General features: G+C 45.2%; 1 protein-coding gene across 7 annotated transcripts in view; it reads right to left on the bottom strand.

Annotated features, from left to right (window-relative positions):
• PRDM2 (PR/SET domain 2) overlaps positions 1–14,613 on the bottom strand; it is a 130,401-nt gene that overhangs the window by 25,066 nt on the left and 90,722 nt on the right. For 5 of the 7 annotated variants that reach the window (XM_036999607.2, XM_073233230.1, XM_036999609.2 and 2 more), the window contains one exon: positions 7,454–11,840. The exons of 1 other annotated variant lie outside the window; for it this stretch is intronic. In XM_036999607.2, coding sequence (XP_036855502.2) covers positions 7,454–11,840 — 4,387 coding nt within the window. Of the gene's footprint in view, positions 1–2,480; positions 4,023–7,453; positions 11,841–14,613 lie in introns of those variants that run through there. One more of the 7 variants, XM_036999608.2, reaches the window with a different exon arrangement.

Here is a 14,613-nt window from a genome sequence, read left to right as displayed (position 1 = left end):
TGGGGTGGGGGTGGGGGCCTGGACTTGGAATAAACCTGTTGAGAAAGGAACGGCCCAACAGGCCAGCTGTTTCTCTTCCTGTTGAGGCCTGTCACGTCTTCCTTCCATAAAGCAAACACCCCTGTCCAGAGCCCAGGGCTCAAACTGGCTTCAGAGTGGCCCTTCACCTCCCACCCACCTGATGACTGCCTGGCCTCTGGGAAAATGGCAAACGGACAGCACCTGTCCGCAGGGTGACTGGAAGGCTTCAGTGTGAGGCACTGGTGCAGAAATGAGAATGCAAGTACTTCAATGAAGAACTATGAGTTTGCTATCATTCTCCCTACATAAATCCATTTATTCTTGAGTGCACTGAAATTAGCTGGGAGCTTTAAACTACAGACTACAGGCCCACCACCAAACAGTCATACTTAAAAGGTTGGTGGTAGGGCCTTGGAGTTGGAAGCCTGACCACCCCTCTGGGATCATGGAAAACCACAGCAGGAGAGAGCAGGGCTGTAGCTCCTCTCTGCTGGCAGCCAGGGCCCGTCACCCAAGTGACAGGTCACTTCAAACTCTCCCAAGTGTCTCAGGATGGCCTGACCACACTCTCCAGGCTGCTGAATACAGCCTCAGCATCACTTCGCCAGGACGACTGCTGACAACAGACCCAGAGGCAGCCGCAGTTGGTGCCAGCTGGGAGGAAAGACATCTTGGTGCTGTTGGGCCTCCAAAGAACATGACAGTAATGACAAGCCATTTTCACAACCAGGCTGGTCTCTGGAGTACTGTCAATGCTGCCTTTATACCTGAGTCAACCTTTTCCATGCCCACCTGTACTCCAACCCCCTTTCAAGGTAAATTCCCCTTTATACATTCTCTTAACGATATGTCACTCCACTTATAGAGGTTTGGTATCAATCAAAATCCATATACATATTGTTTGGTATCAATCAAAAAATCCACATACATATCAAACACATTAAATGAGCTGTTAAGTTTGGTAGAGTCATTTTAAGTATTAAGTCTGTAGTCATCTAGATGGCTGTCCTCAAATGCTAAGCTAGAAGCATCTTCTTGATCACCTTGGGGGATCTGTGACAAAAGTGAGGAGGGTTTTGAGTATGAAGAAAAAGGGAGAAAAGCCACCAGCAAATTAAAATTCCACAAGGGTGGAAATGTTTGTCCACTGATATAACCTAAGCATTTAGAACATAGCCTGGTATATAGTAGATGCTCAGTGAATTCATGTGATTCTGCAGAACGCCTTGCTAGGAAGTACGTGTTAACCAACCTAAAAGCCTAGACAGGGATCTGTAATCAGAAACACTGTGATATGCTTCAAAATAGCATTAGAGACAAATGGGTTATTTGTCGGCTTAAAATTTTTTTTAATGTTTAACTCCATAAAGAGTAAAAGCAACCCAACTGGGTGATATTTTTCCTGGCAAGATGGGAGTTAAGTGACTTCTTGGGGACTCCAGTAAACATCTGAGTGCCTGGCATGTTCATGCACCACTCAGTACAGGGGGCCCTGTTGGGCCCACTGAGTCTGTCAGCATCCACAACCAGTAAAAGACCTTCGTCTAGTCCATTCCCCACTTTTGGCAGACTGGGAACTAAGATTCAAAAAGCAAAATAGGTTGCCCAAGGCTCACCCACCAAAGACAGGGACCCAGAAGGTACCTGTTGGATGTCTGGTCAGTGTGGCACGGAGGGATGGATGGCGGAGAGGCATGCAGGCGGGCCTGGACAGAGGCCCACTCTTCCTTCCCTCCCTTGTCAGCGCTCTCAGAACGTCTCATCCTTAGAGAGCGCTGTGCATGGTCAGCACCCAGTTAAGAAGAGTATTTAAAACGATGAATATCAGCCATTCTGAAACTCCACCCCCACCTCCCACCTTCCTCCTCCTTCCCCTGCGCATTTTTCTAACAGAGGAATGTGAGCCAGAAATGGGACCATTTGGCCCAGGGAGGTTGATCAGACCTTCCACTCTGGCCCCTTCCCTATAACAGGGTGACATAAATGAAAAGTATGAGAACAACTGCTACAGTGTGGGGCTTGATGAAACTGCTAAAATTCAACCCTTTTGTAATTGTAAAAGATAGCAATTCCATATAAACTTAATTACACATTACAATTTCTGTGTTCCACTCTTTGGCGATCCATAAGGACAACAATCCCCAAACTAAGCTATTATCAAGCACAGAGGAAGCTGAGACCCCACACAGGAAGTTCTTTATTTCACTCTTAACAAAGCAAGTTCACAAGGCACTTCTTCGCACCACTGTCCGACAGCACGTCCACCCTCTCAGCAGTAAAGAAACAATTTGATATAACAAATTTCAGTAAATATCAAACCAAGGAGGGAAAGGAGGTGGTGGGCCGGACTCTCCTCGCTGCACCTACTGAGTGCAGCCTTTGGACGCCCCTCCCACACGCCCCTTCCCTTTCCCTCACCTGCTGCCAATGATGTACAAAATGCAGTCCTCTCACAAGGGTTTACAAAGTGTTTTTATTGGTTACAATTATATAAAATCGTTTGAATCCCCCAAGTTATTAAGTGCTTGCTAGCAACAGCATAAAAAAAAAACTTTTATACATCTGACCACCCCAAAGGATTTATTTATTGGAAGGAGGGGAAAGTAGCAAACACCACTCTCAACTTGTCCGTCTAGCATTAACCCCTCTCTCTCTCAAGGCTACATTGGTTAAAATCAATGGACAACCCCTTTTGTATGTCAAATTGTAAATTTTAATAGTTCTCATGAGAATAGTCTTTGATATCACTGTCCAACAACAATAAAATAACTAACAGCAAACTTCAATACAAGAACACTCTCCAGGTTAACAACTCAAACAAAAATGTAAAATGTAAATCACATATAATACAATTGAAGCGCCCAAAACAATTTAAATAATTTTAAATATTTTATTTTTAACTGCTACAAATGCTTTATACAACATTTCAACATAAAGTCCCCATAACAGAAATGTAACACAATGGGAATGGTAGTGAAAGAATTAAAGTGGCACAAACTCACCAAACAGGTGTTAAACTACAGACTTTAAGAGGTAGATTACTTTTAAAGTTGAGAACAAAAAAACAACACGAATAAAACCTAGCCATTTTCCACCAACCCAGTCATTATTTAGGGGAAGGCATATATAATGCATGGAGAAATGATACTAGCTACTCAGGAAGAGGCCAATTTGTGGTTTTTAATCTCTGTTTGAGACTGAGGTGTAAAACCTGGCAAGTGTATTCATTTATACTTACGCGTACAAACACATCTATGCAGGCCTGTGTTGCGTCCTGGGCACTGGTCTATCACTAGTCTCCGATAATACAACAGTTATAAATTAGTGCCAGATAATAATCTGAGAGGACAATGTCCATTTGGATACTTAAACATGATACAGGAGGAGGCATTAAAAAAAGAGTTCACATCCAATCTGGTTTCCTCTCCATTATGCTGGCAACTGGCTTGTGATAAAAAAAAACAGGCTAAGAGAGAAGCTAAATGCCTCCGTCTACAATTCACTTAAAAGAAAGGCATCAAGAGCTGGTGTGTGACCAAAACATTTTAAAATGAGTGCATCAGAATTTGTCGTCCCTGAAATCTACAACCAACTACTTGGTAAAACAGAGAACTTGCTTTGCAAGGTTAAGTTCAAATCATTCCTTTCTCTGCTATGTGCCAAAACCCAGGGCCACACTCACATCTGAATTACCAGTCCTGTGACGAGAGCCAGGCCATCTAGCCCGTCTTACGGCGCCCTCCTCTTTGCTTCTCAGTCACTTGGAGCCCAGCACACATGTTGGGCACCAGCGAAGAAGCAGATGCCTGACTAACAGGGCAACAAGAAGCCTGCCGGCAGTCAGCTGTGTGTTAGGATTTTTGAGTCAGCTTCAACTGGTCTTGCAAGCTTGGTAGATTTCGTATCCTTTGCCGTAGTGCTTATGATAAGTTGAGCATGCAATATCTGTATTTAGTCAATTAAGGTTTGTTTTGTTTGGGGGGCTTTTCTACAGGAAGTTCCTAGAAAATAAGAAAACTGAAGATAAATGACAACATAATGTAACCTTATATGAACTGATCATGTTAAAGAAAAGGTGAGAGACCACAGGATGAATGTTATTAAGATGGCAACAGAATGAATGGAGGTGTGCAGGAACGTGGCTGCCCTACTCCAGAAACACACTGCAAGAGCCACAAGCAGGTTTGGGGTGGTGTGGCAGAGATGAATGGATCTGGGAGAAATTTCCTTTTTTTTTTTTTAAATCAATTCAAGGTAAATGGGAAAACTTGGTCTGGAATTTCATTTTGCTTCTCTGTCTTTAGGTGTTTCTAAACCAGCTGCAATGGAAACATATTATTAAACAAAAATTGCTCAAAAAGAAGCATTAAAGAATGTAAACCTCCTTGGAATTTACAAAGACCAAAGATGGGTGAGAGCCGGGTAGAGAATGTTAACTCTCTTGCCTTTTTGTCTCGTGATACGTGGCAATGAGCCCTCAGCAAGAGATTGACCAGGAGCCCCACAAATGAGCCACAGGCGGGCCCCCACCATGACTGTGGAGAGTAAGCCCAACACCGGGGCAGCTGGGTGATGGGCTTTAACAGGAGAATCTAAAGCTGGCCAGTGTGCCTGGTGTCCTCTGCTCCTTTGTCCTAAGAGAAGGATTTGGACCACATGTCCTCTTTACACCTGACTGGCACAATACTTGTGCTCCAGGAAATGACCAAATGGCAAATTCTGCTGAGCCCTCAGTGTTAAATGGAAAACTGACTTCATTCACACTACTGATTGCAAACATACACTTGAAGAACTGTGGAATCCTAAACTGGCTTCAAATGTAAAACAGCTGGATGTTGGGGACTAGTTCTTAATCACAGTTTGTTATAATGAAATACACAGGGAAAGGATGTGCTGCCAGCTCTGTGGTAAGTCCTTGAATACACAATGGGGAAAGCAAGGTAAAATCACTGAAAAGAGAGCACACGTGCACTTCTTAACATGTGCCATGAAATCATCCCTGGATAAAATTCCCAAGTAGAAATATACAGAAAAGGGAAGAAGACACTATAGTTAAAGCAACTCTTTACCCACGTAACAAATGGGTTGGGCGTCCAACAAATACATACTGAGGATGAGGCCTCCTCTCTTTTAAGAGCCCTGGGAGAGGCGAGACCTGATGAGACACCGGAACCCAGGCCTGAGCTTTGAATCCCAAGGTTTTATACCAAATGCACTACATGGTAGTAAAAGGAGACCGTGACAAGCTTTCTGAAGAAATGCTTGCTCTCTGTGTCCAGATAAAAAAAAGTACGATGTCCTGTTAAGCGTTTGTTTTTTAATTTCCAAAGCTTCTTCACAAATTTACAGTCACTCATAAGTGGACCTCTAAGACATCCTTCAGGTGTGAACACAGCAGTTCCAGCGACTCACACAAACGGGAGCACAAAGGGGAGAACGTCTACTGCTACCACCTACAGTTAGAACAATATCAGCGTCTCTCTATCTGACTCTTTGTTTCCTTTTAGGCCAATTTTCATTCCAGCAATATAACCCTCTGTTAACTATCAAACAAAGCAAAATAATGAAAATTAACTGGAGCAAAGAACAGAGACAAAATTTTATTAGGCACTTTGGTCTTTTGTAGTTTTAAGGGCTCTTCAAAAAGCACTGGATGAGTGAAGCTAACTGAACTTCACAGACTCATGGTTACTCAGAGAACTTTCTTCATAGGACTTTACTTTTATTTACAGTTATTTTTCAGATAAATTTTGCCCTTGAACTGCATTAATGGGATACAGGACAAAATGATTGTTTCTTTCAGATAATTTTGGAGACAAAAGAGGTACCCAGAATACATCCTAAAGCATCAACCACCGGAAGATGTGTTGTAGTACCGTCTATAAAAATGATGCCACAGTCTGGTTCTTGAACCTTGAATGTCCTGTTGTGGAACTTCCACAAGGCAGACTGAGCACAAACAGGCACACAGTTAAACTGCTACAGGCAGGCAGCTTTAGCAGCTGATGGACAGGTACTTATTTTCAGCAGGGCCAAGCTTCAAGATGCTGTATGCAAATGCCATGGCCAAAGACCAGACACTGAATAAGTTGAACTATAGTAACTGATTATTTAGTGCATTAGGAAAGTAGGTTTAAAAAAAAAATCAAATCCTGAATCATTCCAACCAGCCCTGGCTCATGATTGTTCTCTGCATCTTTGACCATGACTCAATGCACACCAGCCCCAAGAATTCTACTTCATCAACTGTGCAGTGACAACAGCACCTCTGAGGCCTCACAGCCTCTCTCAAATAGCCACCCTGCACTTAACTTGACTTGGTTGCCTAAAACACCAAAGAATTTTCAGACACTGTTAAGTTATAGACAAGAGGGCCTCGATTCAGGCAGCTAACACTGAAATGACAAGATATAAAGCATTCTGCAGAAATTCGGTGTGATGATGAACAATCCACATGAGACTGACCTCCAGGCATGATTCAGGGACCAGGAGGAATTCCAAGAGTACACATCAACTCAGGCTACTGAAGTAACTGAGGAAGTTTGAGAAGTCCATACAACAAATTTAACTGCTGCCCTGTTTTCACGTTATCACTAAGAACAGTTCGGGAAGAACAGAGAATAAAACAGTAAAATCACTCAAATCTAAGGTGGGTTCCTTACATCATTGGTGGGGAAGCCAAGACCCTGACAGGAGAGGGACCTGCCCTGCGTTACCATGTGCACCTGAAGGAGCCGCCAGGGTCTGGCCTCTCCACATGCTTCCCTGCACCTCTCTGTTCCTCCTCTGCAGTTTGGCCTGTTCGTTATCCTATGCCTGGAGACAGGAGGTGGTGGCAGGACATAGGGCATTTTTAAAAGAATATGGCATGTGTGCTTAACTGATGAGGCAAGTTTTTAAAAATGAAACAATAAAAGGAAGCATGAATAAAAAAAGCAATCTCAGTTACTATAACTATGCTAAGTCACAGAAATATTAAAGAAGATCACAGTGTAGTTTAAATCAACTCAGTGATCCCTGTTGACATAAGAAATTATCTATGATCCGGAAATACTACAAGTGAGACTGAGATATTACCCAACATATGAACGAAGTTTGGGAGAACTCCATCTTTTCATAACTGAGTACTTTCGAGTGCTGTTCACAGTTTCAAATTCAATTCACAAATGGCCCTATTGAAGAAATGGTACCACTCGGATGTGTGTCCCAGGTCTGAAACAAAAGCCAGGTACTCATCTCTACAGCAGCCAAGGCAGTGACCTTCTTTAGGCCTACAACTTAGGCAACAGCTATTTCCTTTAAATGCTTATGTCAAAATTATACAGGAAACAGAAAAAAAAAGCCATTGGGCAAGTATATTGCTTTTTTCCAACCGTCCTTCCCCCCGCGCTCTTGAGCTCTGAATTCCTCGGGCCCTGCAGACGCGGCTTACCTGACGTCCTTCAGCTCCTGCTTGCCACTGCTGTCCTCCCTCCTGTTTTCACCTGGGTCGGCAGCAGCTGCCAGCTGGAGGCTGCGGGTGACAGGTCCCCCACTCCTTTCTCTAGATTTTACATTGAACCGGTCTGTTCTTTTCTTACTGGCCAAAGCAGATTTGCTTTGTAAGATGGCTCTGCTTTTCTGCACTCTCACATGCAGGCTCCGGGACGCCTTGCTTGAGAGCTGAGCAGAATGATTCTTGGCCACAGCTTTGGATTTTTTCCCCTCGGCATGAGTTATTTTGGCCATTCTTATCGGGCTCGAGTTCCTCAAAGAGGAGCTTGGTTTTTTGGATTTAACCGAAGCTGCAAATTTGACATTCTGCTTGGACCTGAACGACGAGGAGGGCAGGGGGACTTGTGTGGGGCCTGAGCTGCGGGCTCTGGTCTTGCCCAAGGGAGCCTGCATGCTTTGCATTTTAATCTCGGCATCCGCTGTCCGTCTGCGGTGGCTACCACTATTGTTTCTGTCACTACTTGCAGGTAATGAGTGTCCGCCTTTCTTGGAGGAATAGAAAACTTTTTTTTTGGAAGGAGACAGAGGCTTTTTGGGACAGCTGAAAGCGGCGTGCTTGTTCAGGCTTCCGATGTACGTGAACTCTCTGTTACAGTACGGGCAGATATGTGAGGAAGACGCAGAAGCATTTTTTAAGTCAGCCTTCTGCTTTGCCAATTTGTTTTTTTGCAGGATTGCTTTCTGGACAAGCTGGTTTTTTTTCTTCAATGCACTTAACTTGAGCTTATTTGATGACATTTTGCTGAGCTCAACCGTGAAGTTCAGTCTTTTGGGCTGTCCCATCCGTCTGAAGGCATGCTGCCCAGAGGCATCTAAAACCACCACACCATTTCTGGGTTGCACAGTTTGCTTCAAGGGGACTGGATTTTTCTTAGGGGTATACCTCTTCTTGTCACTAGCAGAAGCACATGCCAGGATATGTTTGTGTAACTCAGGCATATTGTCGACACCTTTCCCACACTTTGTGCAGCGAATGGCGGTAGTGAAAGTCTGTGGAATATTGTGTGTAGTGAAATTTGTGGCGGTCACACCGATACCCATGGGGTTTCTGTGATGGTACTGAAATGGAGGAGGTTTAAAGCTTGGGTAATGTTGATTGAGACCCAATCGTACATCTGGATCTTTCGTCTTAATTCCTGAAGCCATTATTTTTATGGTCGTGTAAAGCTCTTCGGAGGAATCATTTAGTTCCTCTTCTTCCTTAGACGTTTCTAAAGGATCTTCTGGCAAGCGCTGCATATGCTCAATGTGGGCCTTGCTGGGATCTGTGAAGTTCTGAGGCCTCAGGGTGCCACTTTCAAACTCATGGTGTGTGCACGCCTTATCTGGGTGGAGATCTCGCTGGTGCTGCTGCAAATTACACAAAAAAGCAAATTCTTTTTTACAAACTGAACACACAAAGATATTTCCAACTCCGTGAAGCAAAAAGCGATGTTCTGACAGGTCAGTTTTAGCCTTAAAAAGCTGCACACAAAATTCACATTTGAAGGGCCAGTCTTCAGCATGAATGGATAAATGTTTGGTTAGATCTTTAATGGAAAGAAAAGGTGATTCACAGACATTACAGACAAAGCTTTTGTTGAACGTTTCCTGAATAATATCCTGTTCGACTGCAGGCTGGGGTTCACCCCTGGGTTTCAGCTCTTCACTCTCTAATTCCTCCTGTTTGAAAGATATCATGGGCAGAGAAGCTTCGAGATTATCCCCAGAGGAAACAACAGATGACACTGCTGAGAGAGGAGGGGGCGAAGGGGAGGAGGAGGAGGATGAAGAGGAAAAGGAAGATGAGGAAGATGAGGAGGAAGATGAGGAGGAAAGTGTTGGAGGCCCAGGTGAAGCAGCAGACATAAGAGGCTCCACAGACGGAATGGGGGACGGCGAGGGTGACACCGTGGGGGAGAGAATTGGCAGTGGGGATTGGGCCGTAGCATTTGAGAGTGGAGAGGGGCACTGGTGAGGAGATGCGCCAGAAGAGGGGGCTGGGAGAGGGACAGTAGGGAGGAGCGGAGGGGGTGGTGTGGCTAAAGTCAACACAGGAGGGCAGGGTGGAGGGGACGAGGCATTTGTGGGGATCAAGAGAGGAGGCAGCTGCCCCGCAGAAAGGGAAGATGCCTGCAGGGCAGGTGACGAAGGAGAAACATCATGCGGGGACTCGACAGTGGGGTCAGAGAGAGCAGAGTCCGGACCGAGGCTAGCATCTGGCTGGGGATCTTGGGATTTACGAGGACTGGGGCTCCCGGTCACATCCGGAGTGTTTTCTGTAGGTACATCGAGGCCGTTGTATTCATTGAGAAGAACCTTCTGTAGCATGCAGGTGGTTGGTTTCTTTTTCTTAAGAGCACTGCCAGCTGATGGTACCAAATGATTTTCTCTGAATTCCTTGCCTTCAGAGTCACTGCAAGGCTTTTTATGCACACTGAGATCTAACACAGATTCCCACTGGACTGGAGTCCTGCCTGTTCCCTCAACCTTCTGTTTGACACCGCTGGATAAATCCAGTGGCTGTTGGTTGCACACACTGCTAAAAGTAGAACTGGCTGCCCACTCTTTAGGTAGTTTATATTCATCAAAGCTTGGTGGGCTGACGGTTTCCCTCTCATCTCTTCCAGATAAACTCCACACTGGTGAGTTGCTATGACTTTCTAATTTGGGTTTTTTGGAACTCAGAACTGCATCAGCCCACACTGCTTTCCCATCGCTTTGCTTTCCAAAGTCTCGAAGGGCAGGGCTGTGTTGTGGAGAGCTGGGAGGAGAGCTGGTCCGCCGCTTAAACCGACTGGAGGCCACAGGGAGCATGGATGCAGGAACGGACACACAAATGGGACCTAACTTAGGTATTTCAGTTGCTGAAATCCCAGCAGGAGGAGTTAGTTTATCCTGGGTTTGAAGAAGCTGTTTAAGCTTCGATGACAAATACACACTCTTCTCCTTGTGGAAAGATGCTGCCTCTGCGGTCGATATGCTAAGAGGCAGACTTAAGGAGCAGGAAGGCGCACCAGGGTCAGACCCTGTTTCAGCTTTAACTTTGGGCAACACAGGCGGGCTAGCAGTTCTCCGCTTCTTGGACTCAACGTTTGTGCTGCTGGAAGGCTCTTTAGGAAGGTCATCCGTTATGGGGACCTGTGTAGTCTTTACATTTTGAGTAATTTCCACTGTAACTGGAGTAAGCAGACAATTTATACCATACAAGTCGGCCGAATTGGATTCCATCTCAATCACGTCACAGTTACTAGTACTGCTGCTGGTTTGGATTTTACCATCAATATAGTAATTTAAGTTTTCAGAAATATTGCTAGAAATGTCCATGATGTACACATCATCTGCCTCTCCCTCCTCCTCTGGTTCTGTGCTTGGTACATACACACTCTGGACGGGTTGGGCCTGCTCTGCCGGAGGCTGTGGCTCTTCGAGGAGGCCTCCTTTTCGCCGTACACCTTTGGGAATCAGATGACGTTCGTGAACTCTACGCTGATGCCGTCTCATATTAGTATGAGTTCCAAAAACCTTCTTACAGTATTTGCATGGATGAAGCTCTTTGACTTCTCCGTTCTCTTCTACAACAGAAGAATTTACTATTTCTTGGGAAGCTTTCTCTGAATTTAAGATCAGACAGTCTTGCCCAAGACTGGGAGGATTTGCGTCGTCTTTTGGAGTGACACCGTCTCCAGACACTTTGCCATCAGCTGGGTCTTCCGATGGCTGTAGTGCTAGGCTGGGCTTTCGCTTTAACCCTGCCTCGTGGCGACGCTCGTGCCTCCTCCTGTTAATTTGAGTGCCAAATGCTTTCCCACAGTACTTGCATTTGAAAGCATGGTTGACTGTAGATATATGGATGTGCATGTGACGTTCAAGTCCCTGTTTGGTTGTAAACTTCCTTTCACAATGCTGACACGGAAACATAAATGTTTCAAATACATCACCATTGGCCTCTTCTTTAGTTTTAGGAATTCTGAGAACAGGCATTACCTCTAGAGAGTCTTCAAGGGTTTCTTTTGAAGTATTTTTTGGTTCTTCTAATAAATCCTCTAGCTTCTCATCACACCGTATTTCTGGCTCTTTCATAGAACTTTCACTTGGCACATCAGCTTCTTCTTCCCCTTCTTCTTCCAGCTCATCATCTTCCTCCTCCTCCTCCTCCTCCTCCTCCTCCTCCTCATTCATCTCACCAGGCGCTGCTTCTAGCTTCTCCTCTGGTTCTGTCTGTGGCTTACAGGCAGGGGGAGGGTCTACTAGCTCTGGAAGCACTTCCTGGCCGACGAGCTCCTGAAGCACGGCTGTCTGCTCAACCGCTGAAGCCACAGGCTCCTCGTCCTCTTCTCTGGGATCTAGAAAGCACAGGGAGGCAGAAGCACAGAAATGAGGGCAAAAACTAGCCTCTTTATGACCAATTCTTATTATTCAGGTTGTTTCTGTCATGTTAAAATGTGTAAGAGAGATCATGACTAACAAAAGCTTTACGCTTTCACCTATGCAGCTGTACTGGATATGAATCCATTTCTTTCTTTCTTTCATCATTCAGCAAGTACTTACAGAGCACCTATACGTAGGAACACCAGGCAATTACCGTTGCCCCCAGTTAAGTCCACACTAATTTACAATGTACTGCTGCCTGTTTTAATTCCTTCTTCTTACTTTTAAGGCTATACCAGGCAACCTTATGCTGTGCCAGGCAACACTCTGGGCAGTGAGGATACATACATGAACAAAGAGCTTAGGTTCTTAGAACACAGAGCTTAGATTCCTTTCTGTGCTTAATCACACCCATATTAATACATTTTTGTTACAGAAATTAGAGAACTTATTAGAACTGTTGGGAGTAGCTGACACTGAGTTTCAGGAGACTAGCTGTAAATTCCAGTATCTCATGATTCCAAACTGAAACAAGGAAACTGCTAAACGTATTATCAGGTTAGATTCTCAGTAGTTTGTCTTGAGTAGAATGATTCTCTTCCTCCTTCTTGACCAAAACTATATTATTTAGAGGCCTGAACATTTTCCAGAATCATGACATCAGTATTCTCCAGTAAAAGAACTTCGGCAATCACCTCCTCCAAGCCTAATCAAATCATTAAGAACTCAGGAGTATCTCAAGAAGGAAATGCAGATCTGAAGTCACTTCTGAGTCTCTATGTCCAGGAGAAGCCCAGCCTAAACTGAGGTAATGGTAGTGGTCAGGGAAGGGCTCACCAGTAATGTGACAGCTGAGCAGAGACCTAAAGAAAATGAGTCATGCAATTATCTGGGGAATAGAAACGGTATTAACAGAGGAAACAACAGGTGCACAAGCTCCGAGTCAAGAACGTATTAGATGTGTTCAAGGAATAGGAAGGAAGTAGGAAAAAGTGGGGGTTCTGGGGGAAGGGAGGGAGAGAGCAGGAGATGAGGTCTGAGATGTAAGCAGAGGCCACCCACACCAGGTCATGTGGGCTTGCTGGCCTTTACTCTGAGTGAACAGAGGAGCCACTGGAAAGTTCTAACAGACCAGTATGTAATGACTGACCTATAATTAAGAGAATCACCCCAACTGCTCTGAGTAAGGTGAAAAACAAAATGCTAGATGAGCAAGGGTGGCAGCAGGGAGACAAGAGGAGAGCCAACTACACCCACCAGGAGGGCAGGGTGGGGAAACTGGGGTGGCTTGGGATGTAGGGCAGTGGTCAGACTGGATATAGCCTGGAGATGGAGCAGACCAGACGTGCTTGTTGGCTGGCTGCGGTAAGAGGGAGAGAGAAGAGTAAAGGGAGATTCCACAGCAACTGCAATGATCCTACTTACTAGGAGGCTGAGGAAAAGCAGGCTTGGTCTGTGTGTGTGGAGAGCGTGGGGGGATCAAGAGTTACTCTGGATGTACAGTTTGTGGCAGCCAATATAGAGCAGAGACACTACGTAGTAAGTTATACATAAGTCAAGTTCAACAAAGAGGCTGAGCCTAAAAATGTCGAAGTCCACAGACTAGAAAGGGAAGTTGGAGAACTGGACTGGACAAGGTCACCTGGAGAGTGAATGCAGACAGAAGAAAGCAGGTCCACCAGGTGCCTCCAGCACTGAGAGGTCAGAGGAATGGCCAACAAGTTATCTGGAGAGCCAAGAGGGTGGTGGCCCTTAGCTAAGGAAGGAAAAGGTGTGAAGGAGCAAGCAATCAGCTATGTCCAGAACTGCGGAAGGGTTGGTATGATGAGGACCGACCTGAACATGGGATTCACCACAGTGATGACAACAAGGGGCCTAGTGGAATAGTGGGGACAAATGCCTAAGGGAGGACCTGAGAGAATGGAAGGAGGGAGAGACAAGGAGACTGTAAGCCACTGTTTCAAGTTTAGGTATAAAGGAAAGCAGAGAATGGAGTAGCAGCTGGAAGGAAACAGGGAAAGCAGGGCACTCTAGACAGGAGCTGTCACAGCACATCTAATGCTGACAGCAGGGGTCGTCCACAACACTGCTTTCTCTACAGAACCCCCCGAGTCTCTGCTGAGTTAGGCCCCTTCTACTGCACCCACTACATGACAGTATGAGGTGTACAAGACTATCAAAATCCTTACCCTTACAAGCCTCACTTTAACAGGAGCTACATACAAGCAAGCAGGCAACAGTACTATAATTAATGGTTATGCTTGTGGAGGTACAGGTTGCTGCGGAAGCGAACGGGGGGAACATCTAATACAGCTTGGTTAATCATGGAAGGCTTCTCAGAGAAAGCACTGAGCAGACTGAACCTGAAGGTCAAGGACAGAAGAGAAACAGGAGGAGGAGTTAAAATACATAGCAAATTATAACTTAGTATGGACTAGGAGATCCATTGAGGTATATTAAAGCAGGAGACTCCACTTGGGAGATTTGCTGCAATGTAGATTAAGGGATTGGGAGAAGGAAATGATCGGATGCAGAAGACCAATTGTGACACAATGGTATGAGAAGGGAAATGATGGCTACCTGCACAGAGTTGGAAATGGAGAGAAGCAACAGAGATAAAAAATGTGGCCAGACTGTTGACACAGCAGAGGCCTCGTAACAGACCTGGTGACCACCCAGATACAGGGTAGAAGAGTAAAAAAGGCCAGCTGTTTCAAGCTCTGCATATGCAAGGCCTTACAAGACACG

This window comes from Manis javanica, chromosome 4, assembly GCF_040802235.1.
Source record: "Manis javanica isolate MJ-LG chromosome 4, MJ_LKY, whole genome shotgun sequence".
Lineage (NCBI taxonomy): Eukaryota > Metazoa > Chordata > Mammalia > Pholidota > Manidae > Manis > Manis javanica.
Note: the sequence above shows the minus strand (reverse complement) of the source record. Positions and strands in the feature narration are given on the sequence as shown.